This window comes from Vigna angularis, chromosome 1, assembly GCF_016808095.1.
Source record: "Vigna angularis cultivar LongXiaoDou No.4 chromosome 1, ASM1680809v1, whole genome shotgun sequence".
Lineage (NCBI taxonomy): Eukaryota > Viridiplantae > Streptophyta > Magnoliopsida > Fabales > Fabaceae > Vigna > Vigna angularis.
This window is the reverse complement of record NC_068970.1, coordinates 40301240-40318858: the sequence shown is the minus strand read 5'-3', so window position 1 is coordinate 40318858 and position 17619 is coordinate 40301240. Positions and strand designations below refer to the sequence as shown.

Here is a 17619-nt window from a genome sequence, read left to right as displayed (position 1 = left end):
TAATTTTGATTTGACAGGTGGGTTACGGTGTTCATTTTCCAAGGTCTTACAATACTGATGCGAATATCTGTAAATATCTTGTTTGACATTTATCTGATAATTTCCATTTCCCCCTTTTAGGAAATTTCAGCTTTTCTGGTCATACCAATTCACCAGGTACTAGAAACTCAATGTCATATTACCCTTTGATATATAAGTTCTTTCTTTTATATTTTCATCCTTTTGATTTTGAGGGTTTTATGCGAAGTATATTTTAAACTTATCACTTCAATATATATGGACAAAGTGATGTTACTAATTATTTGCAGAAATTGAAGATGGTCTCGTATATGCCCAACTTTCTGTGCCTGTAAATGTCAATCTGCTCCCATATAGTGAGGTAATTCCTTGCTTGGAGCTCATGTCCTGGCTGAGAATATTAAAAGAAATCTAATAAAAGCATTTGCTGATAAAAATTTTCATTATAAATCCGTAATAATTAATCTCCTCTAACGGCTTAACTCTTAAAACAAACACGGATGCATGGAATAATTCACAGATCTTAAAAGCCACCTTTTAACCAATTAACTGTGTGCTCTCAATCTAACCAAAATGTGGAAGTTTCTTTATCTTCCAGTTTGAAAGATGCAGTTTTTTCCATTAGCAATGATAAATTGGTGGAAATTTGTATTTGTCACCATTGACATATATTTTGCAGTTTTCCACCGAAAGAAGAGGTTCGATTGATGGCATATTGCATGAGCTTCTTCAGAAGGGAGATGCTGCACAAAAGTACATGCAAGGATCTGGAAACATGAAAATTGACAACTGGATCCTTCTTGATAATTTTGTACAAGGACGGGTGCTTTCTTCTAGCTCTCAAACTAGAGCTTTGCAAATCCATTCAAAACGCTCTAAGAAACACATGTCTATGAGACAGCATAAAAAGTGTGGATCATTATATCTTCCTCAAGAGTTCCAAAAGTAAGTTAAAAAGACACTTCCTGACAATATGTTGATCCTTAATGTTAGTTTTAACTGCTGCAATTGTTAATGTATATTTTTGTGAGGAATCTTTTATTTCAGCATCAGCTTTTGTTTGGGAAGTTTAGCTTTATGCTATTACAAATAATGTTTTGTACAAGTTTATTGGTCACACTTTTTCTACAATGATGTTTCTTTTGTTCCCTAATAGTTTACTCTGCTTGCAGATTCGATATTTTCAAGCCAATGCATGAAATGTGGAAAGATTACCTAATGTTGCTTCTTAAATCAACTGGGTACATCTTATGTTTAATTTTTGTTGAGTTGAAAATAATCATTTATGCTGCTTTCCTCTTGAGGCTTTTATGACTATTAACTTGTTTAATATTGCAGGAAGAATCAACTGACTCAATGTCTCCTAGGTGCAGATCTACATGGTGCTTTCATTTTAGGTTTGAGCACATTCTTTTTTACTTTCTAATGAGTTAAAAACACCTACGACAATCTTATAATAAAAAGGAAAAAGTTGCATAACTAGACAATCATTGACCGGAAGTACAATTATTATCTATTTTTTTCTCTCTCAAAAGACAAAAATGTTCTAATGTGTAATTCTTTTATGTACGTTGAAAAGTGTTAAAATTGTTGTTACCTCTACTAGAATTGTCAAAGCTTATTTTTGATTCTCGTGGAAAGAGCTAATGATTTTGATTAGTAGATACAAAGCTCATCATCTTACAATCTTCTTGTGAGGTTAAGTGTGTGTGTGTGTCAATATATATATATATATATATATATATATATATATATAATAATAATAATTTGTCATCTTTACTCTATGTGAATTGTCAGACCTCGTAAATATGCACCCAAAACCCACCTGTCTAATCTCAATTATTACACCAAAACCCTGCTCAGAACCATTAAAACGCACTCACACACTCTTTGCGCTAACGCCAAGTGTCGCAGTAGAAGCTTCGGGAATCTGTTAGTGGGATACAGGTGTCAGCAGGAGAACGAACGTTCGTTTTAAACAAAACTGAACTTTCTGAAATCCGCGTCACTCTCCTGCATGCACCTTCTCCTTCCCAAACTTAGACCTTCCATTTTCCTCCTCCTTCTCTCTAGAAACCTCTTCCTTCTCTCTATTGTAACTCATCCCTCCTTTCTCCGATCCCATTTCAGAAACCGTAGAAGTACTCCCGGCGCCGTAAGCTTCAGTTTGAACCGATCCTTTCCGCGTTCTGAAATTGGTAAGTTTCTCATCCCTAGTTGTTCGTTCATCTGAGCATGCAAGCCAAACTTTGGCTGCACGCGGTCACCCTATCTGAACCAATCTTGGTCTTCTGTAAATTGTTTAGTTTGAAGAATTTGTTTGAGCGTTGTGGGTAGAAGAAGTCTATTTCTGCGAACCCTGTCTTAGGCTGAAACAAGTTCGTTCACTTCAAGAGGTAAGGGAAGCTTATTCAATTTAATTCGTATGTTTTATTTGTGCTGTATGGACTTTTTGTGTTGCATGAAGCATGATCTATGTTATTGGATTTTGATATCTGATCATAAGTATGGACTGAAGTATGTTGAATATGAGATGTACTATGATATGATTAATTGAAAGTATGAAATGTATATGCTGAAAAATGAGTAAATGGAATTGAAATCTTTAAATATGAACTTCCCTATGATAACGTACGTTCGTCATTGAATGGTCCTTGACCGTTCGGTGTTGTTAGTAAACTTCTTTGAAATGGAATTCTTTCATTTGGAAAGAATTCTAGTTGAGGACGAACACCCTCTTGTATTAGTGCTACGTTTGAGCGTTCAGCCAAACGTAGATGCCCTGAGTGTTAAGTGAGGAGTTGAGAAGCTTGAAAATACATATTTTGACACTTAGTCATTCTTAAAAACCTAACTTTATCATCTCGTCTAATATAAAATTTCTATTTCTATTATTAATTCGAATCAGTGATGAGTCTCGACTCAAAGCGTTTGTTATGAGTGGCGCTCGGTCTTATACCGAACGCTCGTCCTTGTCTTTAATTACCAAACGGGGTGGAAATAGCGTTCGTCCAAAATATCAGTAAATACATATTTTCACGTTCGGTCATTGACTGGCAGTCGGTCTCTATAATTGAATTGTTCTCGATATAGTTATTTATTTGTCTTGTGGTGTCTCTATCCATTTGGATTCGGCTTAGAGCCTTTGTACTTAAATTATTCTTTGAGTATTGATCGGATCTTCTGATGAGTCGTTATTTCTTGAATTATATTTAGTTTATTGCACTTAAATAGACCAGGGAATTGTGTTTAATTGTTTGTTATTTCCCCGTTTTCCGAATTGTGCTTAATTTGGTCAGAAATTTGTAATTGCGCTAATTTGGGTTTTCTGAGCTGATTAAGTGCATTTTTGAAGTGCAGGAAAATTTTGGAAATACATTTTGGGACATCAGGAAGAATGCCAAATAAATTCAAGACTCTCCACATAGACATTTTAGAATTAATTAAATTGTAATTCAGTAGTTTAGAATTTCTGTATCAACTCATATATTTTGGGTCAATTTTTGGGTAAATTAGATTAGACCCAAAGATTAGAAGTTAGTGACTTGGACCTAGGGTTTTATTGTGTGGACCCCATCCCTATTAAAGGGAGGACACACGTCCTTAGAGAGGTGCCCAGCCGCCACACATTTTGGCACTTTTTACACTCTCGGTTTTGGTTCTAAGTTTTTTGGCTTTTGAACGTTTTCAGCATGAATGAAAAGCACACTTTGAATTTTTCCATTTCCTTTTTGCAAGCGCTGGATTCATGAGCAATCCCTGTTTAATTTTTATTATGAAAGCTAGCTTTGATTTAAGCTTGGTGCATTCATGGTTTTTATGCGCTGTTGCTTGATGCTGTCACGGTAAGGAGAAGTGATGCGTTATCCAGGAGCTCTCGGTTTGCTTTTTCTTTAAAGAAATGGATGTTGGAATTGCAGAATGGTGTGCACGCATACGTGGAGTTGGAGGAAGGAAGGAGAGGCATTGATTTATTTTCTAGGAGAATGAAGCATTCGGTGTTACGTTTTGGAAGCAACACGGTGATTGAAATAAGCATGGAGCAAGTAGATTGCCACGGAGAGAGAGAAATGGAACGGTGATGGTTGGAAGCAGAGTCTTGTCACGGTACGGCTGAATGGAATAAGGAGGAGAAACTTTAATTGAAGGAAGAAGTGAAGTGGTGTCCAAGCCGTTTGATGCCCACGTGAAGGAATATAGGAGATGGGACGTGCTAAAGGAATGGGCAGCTGGATGGAGAATGAAGCGGTAATGCGTTGGAGCAGCCACTGAAATTAGAAGATGAATTTATTCGTAGAGGAAGCATTGAAGCTGGAGGTGTCACGCAGCTGGAACACTTGAACCAAGGAGGTGCAGATTTGGTTCTGTTTTACAGTATGCAACGGTGCATGTTGATTGGAGAAGAGGGTGCAGGGGTGTTACGGACAAGAAGAAGTTCACATGCTGGATTCTTCTTGGACGCGTGGATTTAAGAGGATGTGTCACCACCTAGAAGGGAGAAAATGCTTCACGGTGGAATTTACTTTTGGCTTTGGTGAAAACACACATTATGGGAGTAAGAAGTGGATGCACATGGACGGTGATGTCCAGAGAATTTAATTTGACTTCTTGGCTGGAATATTTATCTTAGTTTAAACACATTCATTTCTTTTCTTTTGCAGAGATTTTTAAATTGGGGTTATGATTTTTTTTTGTTACAATTCTTGCATTTAAATTTCAGATTTCCTATTTATGCGTTACTTTCTTTGTTTCTTGCCACTGTAATTTTTTATTGTCTTATTTTGTGAGTACACTGTTGAGCTATTTAGCATGGTTAATCCTAAATTTTACTTTCTTGCATTCACTGTGATTCTAAGTTTTACTGTTGCATTGTCCATTTAATGTTTTAGCTTGAGTGTTGCATTGGAATAGCACACCACGTGTTTCTTTATTATCTATTGCATTGTTCTGTTTAATATTTTAATTTACTTCAATGCTTTCAATTATTTTTGGTTGTCTTTAATTTCCAGTTTTTTTTCGAATCACAAAAACACTTTCAAACCCCCCACTCTGTGTTTGACCTGAGATTTGAACCAAATTTGGTCCTTGAGAGACGACCTAGGAGTCACGTCCTAGTACTATACTGCATTCTTTTATGCACAACTTCTGTGGGAGGTGCGACCCTCTCATCATCTTCCTAGAGTCAGTTCATTCAACTGATTCAAGTGGTAAATGACGTTCGTCAAATATTAGGTGTCGGTTTCATTCTGTTCTGAAACGAGGATCTCTCGGTCTCGTTTTTAACGTTCGTCCTCGTTATGAAGGGGGCTGAACGCTCGTCATTTTATGTAATTGGAACAGAAGACGAAAATGATATTAAGGTGAAAAATTATAAAGAATGAACAATATAAGAGATGAAATGATGGTTGTGGATTTTGAACGAGCGTTCCAAGGAGGAACGACTCTTGGATGAAAGGTTGAATTTGTAAAGTATGAATGTGGACAAAGCTTAGCTGGTGCTTCATCCTGATGTTCCGTGAGTGCTCGTCCTCACGTAGAGGGGAGTATGTCATGTGTGGGAATGGCAGGAGGTCCTAGTCCTTAGGAATACTTTGGATGGAAGGGACTAACCTCGGGTGGCAGCTGATGATAAATTCTAGTTACTACACCACCTGGGTGCACGAACGTCGTAGCTACACAGAATTCATATGGTCCGGACAGTCAGTCTAGTATCAGGAATTGATTGAGTTAAAGAATTGAGTGAATTATATGTTGTGAATTATTCGATATGTTGGATGTATTATGAAATGCATGTTATCACTTGAATTAAATTCAATAAGCTTACCCTTCGTTTTCCTTGTGTTGTCTCGACCTTGTACGTCCGTCTTGTCTTGCAATGATCATCCGTGTGGATGTGAGCAGATGGAGAGGCGCTACTTGAGGATGCGCTTGAAGATGAGCTCTTAGAGGAAGAAAACCTCGTCGAGGTCGAAGTGAAGGCCGAACAGTAGTGCATTCGGTTATCTGTTAGTTTAGTTAGATTAGAGTACAATATTAGAATGACCCCTTCCCTTTTGATTTTATTGACCGATCGGTATTTCTATTTTGTAAACCGTTCGGTCTGGTAAGCTTAGGTCGAACGTCGTTAATTGTATTTTGCTTCTTGTAAGGCCGTTCGGCCAGAACCTATGCTTTTGTTAATTAAGACTGATTTGGTTTATCATTAAATGTAATTAATTCTACTATATGGTGTTTACTGTATTTTTGGGATGTTACATGAATCTTCAATAATATTTTAAGCATGGAAGTGGAAATTTGTTGATGATTTGATAACAATTCGTTAAAAGGTTACACAGTAGGATCAATAGACCTTACTAAAATTGGGCTATGATATTTTGTTTGAAAGTGGAATTTAAATCTATTTCAACATTATAAATTTGACTTGTAAGATTAGATTTTTGTCTATTTATATATTATAATTTGATCATATTTTTAATTGATGTGAAATCTTTTATATGATCCTTTTTTAAATTATGGCAATGAGTTCAATAGTGGAGTAACCTGCCCGGTTGGTTCAGGGTGCAAACCAAGTGTTTGCTTCTCTTGTTCAAGAAACATTCCCTGATCAGTGCTCTTCGTTGCCTTTGAAATCCCCTCTTTCCTGCATAACCCTTTTCACCGTCCATCAGAAGAAAAAAGAGTTGGGCTTCTGATGTGTCAATATGAAAAGATTAATTGTCTTAGCCTCTATCTCCTATATAATCATCTGCATGTTATCACTGACTATACCTAGTCCATCTGTTTTTGCAGTTGTGAAGTGTAAAATAACTTATTTTACAAGAATTCACGGCATCATGATTCGTGAAACTGCAGAAGCTTTTGGGATAATTACTGAAGATGATAAATTTCGAGGTAATAGAGACTGGCGTTGCATTATCAAAGTGGTTATTCCTGTAAGCTTGTATGAAGTTATACGGTTGTTTCTAGATTTTTAGACCGAACAAATTTTCCTAATTCCTAGCCGCCACTTAAAATTGTGGGCGTATCTGAGCAATTATGCCATTCATGCACAAGTTACCACTTTCACTAGGAAAATTAAATAGGTTTTGACTTACTATCACCTGTGCTCTCGTTCTGAGAATTCCTTAATCCTTATTTTAGGTTGATCAGTATCCCTTTCAATATTGTGAATTAGTTTTTACGAACTAGGAACCTTAAACATAACAAATTCTGGGATTTTTTTGGTGAAGTTGAAGTTGTTATTATTCGTTTCAAACTTGTGATGACCAAATTCTTACTATCTATTTGGTATCACGCAGTTGTTCCCAAAAAGGGTTCTGTATTTGTATTCCAAGTTGATTGCTGGAAAGTCACTCTGCATGGAGATAAACTTGGTTCAAGAAAGGTCGGATTGTGATATTGGTGATGATCCTTCTACTGTAGGTAACAACATCTTGGCCCTTTTCTATCGGTTTTTGATGAGGTACTTCATCTTTTTGAGTGAACCTTGTTCTGTCATCTTGTGTTTTTCTTGCTATTCTTTGTATTTTATAATGTTTTTCTTACTTTAAGACAGAATATCCGTAAACCCCTGTGCATTTTGAAAGTCTTGAGCTACGGAATGTTGATTGGATTGTGGCAGTGGAGAAGTTGGAGATTGCTTAAGGGTTAGTTGCTGGAAAGACGGTGAATGACAGTGACTTTGACTTATTAGTGGACACATGCTAGTCTTTCTGTGCTGGTTTGAACTTCTCTCGTCTTAATAAGTCGTTGTAGATTTTGGTCCTGCTAGTTACAAGATTGCCGGTTTTTGTCTGCAATTGAACTCTCCATTTCTTTCTTAATTACAAAGTGGAGAGGAATTCTGAGGAGGAAGAAATATGTTTAGCCGTCACTCAACAAAAATTAATTAAATTATATTGAATTATACGAACTAGAACATTCTTTTGTGAATTTATATTGAATGGATCCAATGCTAAAAGAAACTGAAATTGCAATTTAGTAAAATATTTATTATAACATTGTAGTGTATGGCAGGCATGTTCAAATTCGTTGAGACTGTCTGCTTATAACGAACCTTGTTTTCAGGCTGTCAAGTAAATGTTGCATGCAACTGTAACTATTATTAGTAATAAAAAATCACAACCTTTTCCCTGGCATTGGCCATCTTTACCAAAGATTTTTGACACAATCACTGCAGCTTCATAGAATTTTAAAATGTTGTGGTTTATTGCTTAGTTCCCAATACCGTGAATAACCACAGTTCCAAAAATAGGAATAACCACATATACAACCAAAATAATAATAAAAAATGTAATTGTATGATGCACATGTGGTTATCAAACATATCTTGGAATCTAGTCTAAAGCACCACATTTGAATTTTTATGAGTTATTCCACCGAGAAATCCCATATCCCCAAATAAAATAAAATGAGAAAATAAAAATTATTTCTATCCCATCCACTTTAAACACACTCTACCCATAAAGAATTATTTACATTTTTCAAAGAAAGAATAATTTAAATTCTTACTTCAACTACATCTCCATCTTTGAGTTTTGTGTTGGGCAGTACTAACTGTCCATTAATCAAAACCAACTTTCCTTCCAAACCAACTCTTTGAGCAGCATCAGTAGCAGTGCTTCCAGCTTTTAACCTCAAAATTTCACCATGAGGCCAACAAATAATTACCACTTCCCCAAGAGAACCGTGAAGATCATAAAACTTTGAGTCGTATTTTGTTTGCTTGACACTTACTTCAGAGCGCAATTGCTCTTCCCAGGAAAGCATTGTTCTCAAAAGCTTTACCTAAAGGATGAATTACATACACAATCACCGAAACATTCATCTACATTCACAAATCTACTGGAATGAATAACAGGGTGAAAATAAAATATCAACTTTTCAAGAAAATAATTGCATTTATATAATTTGATTGGCAATGAAAACAAAGGAAAGCAAACAAGAGAAATCTCCATTTGCACAATCTGTGTAAGAGAGGTAAGATGGTTGCCAAATACCTTGTTATTGATGCCGGCTTCAGCAGAAGCTGATGCAACCAAGTCAAATTTTGAGTGAGATGTTATCCAGTTAACTTGTCTGCCCTCAAACACGGCCACCACAACAGCCCAATATTCAGATTCTTCTTGCTCAGTAAAATTGATAACTTGGATGAAAGTTGGGAGTAGTCTCCCAAATTGGTCTTGCTGCGAATGATGCAAATAATAATATAAAATTCTTCAGTACAGCAGTCTGCGTTTGCAAACCCACTATAGTTCTAAGAAAATCAGTAATGAAAGAAATCAACATTACATAAATATATTGTTTTTTCTACATTTTCAATATAAAAAAGTTTTACATTCTCATGTAATCATGTGCAACAACTTCACTAAATCAGTTTCCTCACAATGCAAAGTAAATTCTAGATTATGATCAAAATTTTGAAAACAATTATTTTATCCATCACGTGGCATTCGAAACATCAGAGACTAAATATCATATTTATCTTTAACACTAGAAATACGATAAAGAATGACATAAATGATGAAAAATTAAAAAATGTGACCGATTAATATGGATACAGAGAAATAACAAGATATCATCAGAACGGTAACTATTATTTATGTTCTGGAATATAATGCTAGTTGTATAATTCATTTGATTTTAATATTTTTCTGCACTACCTGAGGACATAATGTTTCCGAAAAGTATCTGTTCCTTATGTTTTATCGAGCATTTAGTCAACACAGGAGAATGAGCTCTAACACAAATTTGCTGGATTACTGAGCACCTTCAAATATTGACTCCGCAAAAGGCTGCCCAAAATGACTATAGTTTCTCTATAGTAATTTCGACACCACAGATATATTTACAGCTCATGTTGGAGATTATGGACTATAACACGGCCAGTACGCAAATAATGGGTTTTCATATCCAAAACAATTTTGGTGTATATCACTCACTGTGTCAATTGCTAATAAACCAAAATAAGATAAATTGTAGTGTTCATTGATACTCTTAGAAAAACATACCTTATGATACATTCCATCTTGACATAGTATGTACTTCTCTAGACAAGTACACCAATCCCCATGTCCTGGTTCAAACCACCATTCATCAGATACCTGGATAGTAAGCAAGTTGACCCAGGTAATTTAAAACTATAAATACTATAAAAACAACAAAATTACACAACAGCAGGATCTGGTCATGGAGGGAGCAATACAGCATGTAGTAAGCCAGTCAATAAGCTTAACTGTCACACATAGTGATCCATCTTCTCAGAAGGTGTTACTAGTCAATGCGTCCTTTCGATAAACCATTCATCATGAGCCATCGCTTAATTAAAAATGTTAATTTAAGTATCAAACCTTTTTAAATAGTCGTGCATAGGCTTCCCATCGCTTGACATGGAAAGATCTTCTGTCAGCAACTGCTTCAGAAGCAGCTAGTCCAAAGCTCACAGCAACAAGTAATTCTCTTTCATCATTTTCTACACTGAAGAGATAATGAACATGGGTGACTAACAATATGGATAGCTTTTTATAATTAAACATCCGTTTGAAATGAAAGTTATGCACCTGATGATAACAACAGCAAGTAAGTGACTTCCTTCTACTCTGAGGACTGGATGTCCAGCCTTGAATGACTTATATTTGCTTAATAAAATATCTGCAGAATTTCCTCCCTCTAAATCTTTGGAGAAACAGGAGGATGCTTCTTTTTCAGGTTCATCCATTTTGTCTATGGACAAAAATGGATTTCCAGTTTCCTTGTAAAGCCAATGTGCGGCAAGTCCATGTTCAGCACACTCATGCATCCTCTATCATGCAACATGATAAATTAAAATATGAAGAACTAAAATACAAACAAGTAACTCTATAGCATATGCGAAATAGTTTAGCACCTGTGTTCTTATTTGTACTTCTAAAGGTGAGCTGTCAGGACCTTGAACTGCAGTGTGCAAGGACTGCAATATTAACAGGTTAATACAATCATGAGCACAATTCTCACAATTAAAAGAAAAACATCATTCAGTTTAGTTTATGAAAAATTAACATGAAAGCCTAACCTGATAGCCACTAGGCTTTGGATTAATAATGTAGTCATCAAATTCACCATCTATTGGAGTCCAAAGCCTGTATAATAAAAGATAAAATATACACATCAGTTAGAGCCATTTTCAAGGGACAATGGGGTTGATGGATTAAAAAAGATCCATAAGATTTATACTTCTAGCCATTTACTCTTAAGAACAAAGACAATAAGCACACAAGTTCATACCCACCTCACAGATAGTCCAAAATAAATGAAAAGGAAAAAATGATGGAAATGTAGAAGAGATTAATTTAGTTGATGTGTTTTTCATGGTTTTTATCTCTAGGAGAATATTTATCCTCCTCTGCTTCTTTGCTCCATTATTACTTCTATTATGGATTTCTTTCCTAGTTAAGCAAAAAATATACATATAAAAAGCCTACCAACATGTTGCATGTAAAGAAGGTCAAAATAACTTTATGTCTATCTTTATACAGTGATTGCATTTAACGACTTATGTATAGGTTGTTAATTAAAATAGTATGATATTCGATCATTTTCTTACCTGTGTACAATGTCAAGAAGACTATAGCAACATTGAACTGCAGAACCATGTAAAGTCCCATTCTTGTCTCCCACAACTACTCTTAATGCACGTGCATCATATACCTTATCAATACTTGTCTCCTTTCGTTTCATCTACACAAGACACAGTAGAATCATGACTTTTACCATTCAATTAGCTATTACCAAGTGATCTCAACAAAATTTAAGATCACTAGTGCAATCATTCCACACTAGGAAAGAAAAACATTCAACGCTTGTGGCATACTATAAAAGGAATGACGACGAATGTATTAGCGTTAAAATAAAATGAATATTGAAACTCGGCATTAGAAACCTCAGCAAATTCATTTCCATACACTTGTATGGCTTCCATTTATTTCATTGTCTATTCATACTTGAGACAATATTTGAAAAGATGGTCCAAGGAATAAAATTGTTCTTAATACTAGAGATCTTCCCAAACCCATGGGAACCTCATATAACCAACCTACCTCCGACAACCCAAACTTGGGAATCTGGATTCCTAACTTATCCTTATAACAAAAATACTTCTGCACTTACCCTTTTATCCAAGATGTTACTTTATTTGAACAAGGTACACCACTATGTGAGGGGATTTCAATCATCAAATGCTATTCATTCTTATGCACAAGCAAAACTCCTTGTTCGCTTAGGTATAAAGTGTATTTGCTAGCACCCCGTATAATCATCATTGGTGTAGAAAGAAAATGTAAGTGTGGCTCTTGGTATGTTTAGTATAGAAAATGAGATGATTTTGTAAACTATATTCCCTTTTGTTTGGTTGGGTAGAGGTACAAGGAAAGATAAAAATATGAAATAAAAAAAGACATAAATGTCCCTAATAAAAAACTCAAATAGAAAAAATTATAAGTATTTTGGTCTTCTTGTTTGATGACCAACTTTCAATTCTCCATTCTTCCCACATTTGGATGAATCAGGAATTAATATGGACCACCACAGTTTTTTTTTCCTCCACCGTTAATTAAGCTTCAAATAAAGGAAGACTGTATAGAGGGGAATGAGATAGAGTGGTGTATAAGCGATTACATCCTAATAATGAGATAACATACTATAAGGATAACATCCTGACAAACACGGTGAGGAAAATGATTATGAATAAATGTTCAAATAGTTTCTATAAGATGTTTGTTTTTGGGTCGGCTGCTCTATTTTGTTGAGGGGTATGAGAATAAGAAATTTGATGAAGAATACCATTTGATGTCATGAACTATTGGAATTGGTGAGACAAATTCTCACCCTACGAAAAACATGTACAAATATACCAAATTGTGTTTTTGATTTCATTAAAACGGTTTTGAAATAACACTTTTGATTGATTCTGCATTAACTAAATAAGTACATCAAGAATAATCATTAATAAAGATAACAAAATATTTAAAACTGGAAGGATTCCAAATATCAAAGTGAACTAAAGAAAAAGGAGATGAAACATTTTTATTAAGATTATCAAGAAAAGACTGTAAATGTGTTTTTCTAACTGAAATGATTCACAACTCAGACTAGACAAAATTTCCTCTAATAATAAAGATATGGTATGCTAATAAATAAAAATGTTCTTAATAATACATACAAAATCTATATATTCTTGGTTATATAAAACATGCTCCTTGTTTCTACAATTATAACGCTAACCATACATATGATGCCTCAATTCTATACAATTGCACACTGGGTATAGCAAAATTACATATGGACTTGTATTTTTATTTCAAAGGTAAAACATGAATTTGTCAATACCTTGCTGTATAAACTATACAGGCTTTTTAACCGGCTGCATAAGGTGATTTCCATTCCCGGAACATAACTGCAAATACAGACAGAATCCTTTAAGGACTATAAAATCATTTATACCATGAAACAGTAGTCACCTGTAACATCCCAAAATACAATAATAACCATAATCAGAATTAATTACATTCAACAGTAAAACAGTGCAGTCTTTACACTAATATTAAACCTCCAAAATTGAACGGCTTAAGTACAATGATAATTACAACACAGCAGTATTGCAAGGTTCAGAGATGAACGGTTTTACAAACATTAACCGAACGTCCAAAAAGATAAACAGAAATACTAAGGACCAAAACTTAACGAGCGCTCTAGGGCTCGGCTTTAACCTCTACTTCAACTAGATTGGCGTCTTCCAAATTTTCTTCTTCCAGCGTTTCTTCAAGCAACGCCTCTCCGTCTGCTCACATCCACACGGATGATCATTGCATAGACAAGACGGACGCACAGGTACAAACGACAACACAAGGAAATAACACAGGGTAAGCTTATTGAATTTAATTCAAAAGTCATTCATACAAATCAACATATCAACATTCATAAGATTATCACAACATATACAATCATTCGAAATCCACATAAGACAGACCGTCCGGACTGTATGAATCTATGTATCTACAGGCGTTCATGCACCCGGGTGATGTAGTAACTGATAAACACTGAACAGCTGCCACCTGAGGTTAGCCCTATCAGTCCAAAGTACTCAGAAGGACTAGGACCTCCTGCCGTTCCCACACATGACCTACTCCCCTCTACTTGAGGACGAGCACTCACGGAACATCAGGATGAACTGCCATCAGCAGCTTTACCATAGTCATACTATAAAATTTCCAATATTCAATGTGAGAGTCGTTCCTCCACGGAACACTCGTTCAAAATCCACAACCATACTTTCACCTCATATACTATTCATTATCAATAACTTTCCAACTTAACATCATTTTCATACTCCATTTTAGTTTCATAAAAAGACGAGCGTTCAGCCCCTTTCATACTGAGGACGAACGTTAATATGATACAGAGAAGTTCTCATTTCTGAAAGAAAGGAAACGAACGTCTTTCCAAGGACGGACGTTATGACCACTTGAATCAGTTAAATGAACTGAATTCTAGAACGACTCAGATTATACTTGGAATAATTTAAGTACAATAACTATAGATCGAATCCAAATGGATAAATACACCGCAAGGCGTTTAGATACTGATACCGAGTATGATTTAATAAAAGAGACTAACCGCCAATCAATGACCGAACGCGGTAATAGTTATTTATTAAATATTTGGACGAACGCTATTTACATACGTTTGGTAATCGAGTGTAAGGACGAGCGTTCGGTATAAGACCGAACGACACTCAAAACGAACATTTTTTTTGGTCGAGACCCATCGCTGATGCGAAATATTAATAGAATAGAAATTTATAAGATAACCATAGGAGAGTGAATTATTTAGGAATTGACTAAGTATAGAAATTTGTATTTTTCAAGCTTCTCAATTTCTCACATAACACTCAGAACACCTACATTTGGCCGAACGCTCAAACGTATGACCAATATAAGAGGGCGTTCGTCCTAAATCAGTATTCTTTCCAAATGAAAGAATTCTGTTTTTCAAGGGAATTACTAGAATACTGAACGGTCAAAGATCGTTCGATAACGAACGTTCATTATCATAGCATTTCATATTCAGAATCTCACTTACAGTAAACTCATTTTTCAGTAAAAACTTTCATACATTTAAATACTCATATCATAGCACATTTCATAAATTCCATATATCATATCATCATCCAGATCATATACCAAAGATCAATTAACTTAGATTTCATGCTTCATAACTCATATAATATTATACTGTACAACACATACACATGAATTAAACTTAATAAGCTTCCCTTACCTGGATTCGTGAACGAACGTCCTAACGTGCAAATTCTGGATTCGCCCAACTACCACTTCTATCCTCAGATCACTCAACTCTTGCGAACTAAAACCATTTACAGAATCAAAGTTTGATTCAGACAAGGAGAATGCAGGTAACCAGGTTTGGTTTTGCATGAAACCTAATAATAAACGACTAAGGGACGAACTTACCAGATTCAAAACTTGAACTTGTTCGGTTTGATGGAAAGCTTAGGACGTCTGGATCTCTTCTACGGTCTCTGAAATTGGATCGGAGAAGAAGAAAGTGAGTTACGGTAGAGAGAAGATGGTGGTTTCTAGAGAGAAGGTAGAGAATTGGAAATCAGAATTTTGGGGAAGAAGACGAAGCATGCAGAAGAGTGGGAAGAGTTTTTCAGAAAAATCATTTTCCCTTCCCACGTAGGACGAGTGTCCATTCTCCCGCTGCCACTTGTACTCCACTAACTGATTCCAGATTATTGTTTAACGACACCTGGAAGTTGCATGCAGAGTGGGTGTGAGTGCGTTTTAATGGCACTGAACGTGCGGCGCGGGTGCATTTAATGATGGTCAGAGTGTGGGGTTGGTTACGTTTCTTAATACAAAGTCTGAACAGGGTTTTTGGGCATTAATAGCATGATTTGATAGGTGGAAACTGGTTAAGTTTTCGAGGCCTTACATCACCAATAGATAGTGCTTCATAAAACACAAAAATATGGTTCACCATTCTTTTGCCATGTACGATATTAAAATGTAAAAGTGGTAAATGACAATGGTAAACAAGAACATACGAAGCTGATATAATCATTTCTCGCTCAAGTGCTTCCTCACAAATTACCAATGATGCCAAAGCTAACCCAGCATCTTGTACAACCTTTGGTTTTGTGCATGTCCCAAGATTACTCCCAATACTGTTGAGATAGTTAGCCCTTTTTCTCCTTTCCAACAATATATCAAATGGTACTACAGCTTCCAAAAGATCCTGAAAAGTAAAATTAAAAACAAAGCGATGCAATTACAATAAAAATAAAGCGATGCAATTCACTTCATATAGCCACCTTACAGTTATCTTCAGGAATTTTATGTAACTATAGTATACTTTGAATAAAATATATTTGATAATAAGTACCAAAAGAAAGCTTTACATGCTTCTTCTAACTTGAAATATACTTTTTTTATTGAGCTACATACGGGATGTTAAGAACAACTGAAGGTAACAATACTTCATAGTTCACGTGCTTTTCAGCCTCACTTCCTCTCCTCGTTCATTTTTCTCTATAATAATAGTAGAAAACAATTGGAACTTGTAAAATAACAGAAATATATATAAGCAAACAGTATAATCATTGAATTATTTTTACTCTTTCATATTTCATGGCCAAGGCAAAACTACCATTTTTGTGTAGATTGTTACAGTGGCAATAAGCACCGGCACAACCAGAAAGCAACCACAAAGGAAAGCATACAACAAAATTTAGTCAAATCTCATGATCATACATACAATACAAACAAGTAGAATGAAGGAATCAATCCTTGCAATTAAAAACTATTACCTTCATACTCACATCCCCATTGCATGTCAAGGATCCGTTGTAGAAAGAAGTTGAATTGTTCTCATTCAAATGTATCAAATTGCCTTTTATAGAGAATCTTCTCAGGTTTCCTGTTCTGCTAGTAGGACTCCACATGGAAGCTAGATCAGCTCGCATCTTTTGAAATATTTGAGGCTGGTATCGAGGAACAAATACAAACATAGGCATGCCAATGTCAATAAATTATAATAGGGAGCTAGTCTTGATAATGCTAATATTTTGTTGTTTACCTTAAAACTTGAGTTTGGGTTCAATTTAATCATATAAAACTGGTTTATAAGGTAAAAGTTGTTCCTCACTCATATGTGTGTGTGTCTACAACATTACATTAATATAATTGAGCACTCTCAAAGCAAAAGAAACATATTTACTAATAGAAGACCTGTAGAACAGCAAAGCATAAATCTTCCAGTTCAGCTTTCAAGGCCCACAGTCCCAATCTTGAAGCAAGTGAACACCAAATGATTAAGGTCTCCTCAGCAACAGCTTGAGCTTTTTGCAATGGTAGAGCATGACTGAAAAGAGAGATAGTGTCACACAATAAAAATGACCTATGAAACATAACTTATAATCCTTTTAGCAAAAAAAAGTCAAAAGGCCCCATGTGGCTTAAGTTTGCTGGTTGAAGACAACTACTATCGCAGGGAAGTAAAAACTCACTACTAAAAACCATGAAGAATTGAGAAGGCTATAGT

At 35.4% G+C, this 17619-nt stretch overlaps 2 protein-coding genes across 2 annotated transcripts; one reads left to right on the top strand and one right to left on the bottom strand.

Annotated features, from left to right (window-relative positions):
* Positions 1-246: 246 nt before the first annotated feature.
* On the top strand, positions 247-7930 carry LOC108319512 (ribonuclease MRP protein subunit POP4-like). The gene is made up of 7 exons (XM_052872015.1): positions 247-379; positions 698-963; positions 1191-1259; positions 1357-1415; positions 6808-6909; positions 7317-7480; positions 7570-7930. The coding sequence occupies exons 2-6, from the start codon at positions 776-778 to the stop codon at positions 7412-7414; spliced, it is 516 nt and encodes a 171-aa protein (XP_052727975.1). The 5' UTR covers positions 247-379; positions 698-775; the 3' UTR covers positions 7415-7480; positions 7570-7930.
* A 405-nt stretch (positions 7931-8335) lies between these two features.
* LOC108319516 (uncharacterized) lies at positions 8336-17503 on the bottom strand. Its single transcript, XM_052875523.1, has 12 exons — positions 17307-17503; positions 16886-17059; positions 16124-16314; positions 13381-13447; positions 11600-11733; positions 11069-11135; positions 10904-10966; positions 10578-10819; positions 10368-10494; positions 10029-10121; positions 9018-9203; positions 8336-8805 (listed from the first exon to the last, which is right to left on the bottom strand). The coding sequence occupies exons 1-12, from the start codon at positions 17484-17486 to the stop codon at positions 8518-8520; spliced, it is 1812 nt and encodes a 603-aa protein (XP_052731483.1). The 5' UTR covers positions 17487-17503; the 3' UTR covers positions 8336-8517.
* Between the last annotated feature and the right edge of the window lie 116 nt (positions 17504-17619).

What these genes read in the sequence shown, in the direction of transcription:
- LOC108319512 (XM_052872015.1), top strand. Translation starts at nt 776, where the DNA reads ATGCAAGGATCTGGAAACATGAAAATTGACAACTGGATCCTTCTTGAT. An exon ending in TTGCTTCTTAAATCAACTGG is followed by an intron (nt 1,260 to 1,356) that starts GTACATCTTATG and finishes TTAATATTGCAG; the next exon opens with GAAGAATCAACTGACTCAAT. An exon ending in TGAAGATGATAAATTTCGAG is followed by an intron (nt 6,910 to 7,316) that starts GTAATAGAGACT and finishes GGTATCACGCAG; the next exon opens with TTGTTCCCAAAAAGGGTTCT.
- LOC108319516 (XM_052875523.1), bottom strand. Translation starts at nt 17,486, where the DNA reads ATGTTTCATAGGTCATTTTTATTGTGTGACACTATCTCTCTTTTCAGT. An exon ending in AAGTACAAATAAGAACACAG is followed by an intron (nt 10,820 to 10,903) that starts GTGCTAAACTAT and finishes GTTGCATGATAG; the next exon opens with AGGATGCATGAGTGTGCTGA. An exon ending in ATGCACGACTATTTAAAAAG is followed by an intron (nt 10,122 to 10,367) that starts GTTTGATACTTA and finishes CTTACTATCCAG; the next exon opens with GTATCTGATGAATGGTGGTT.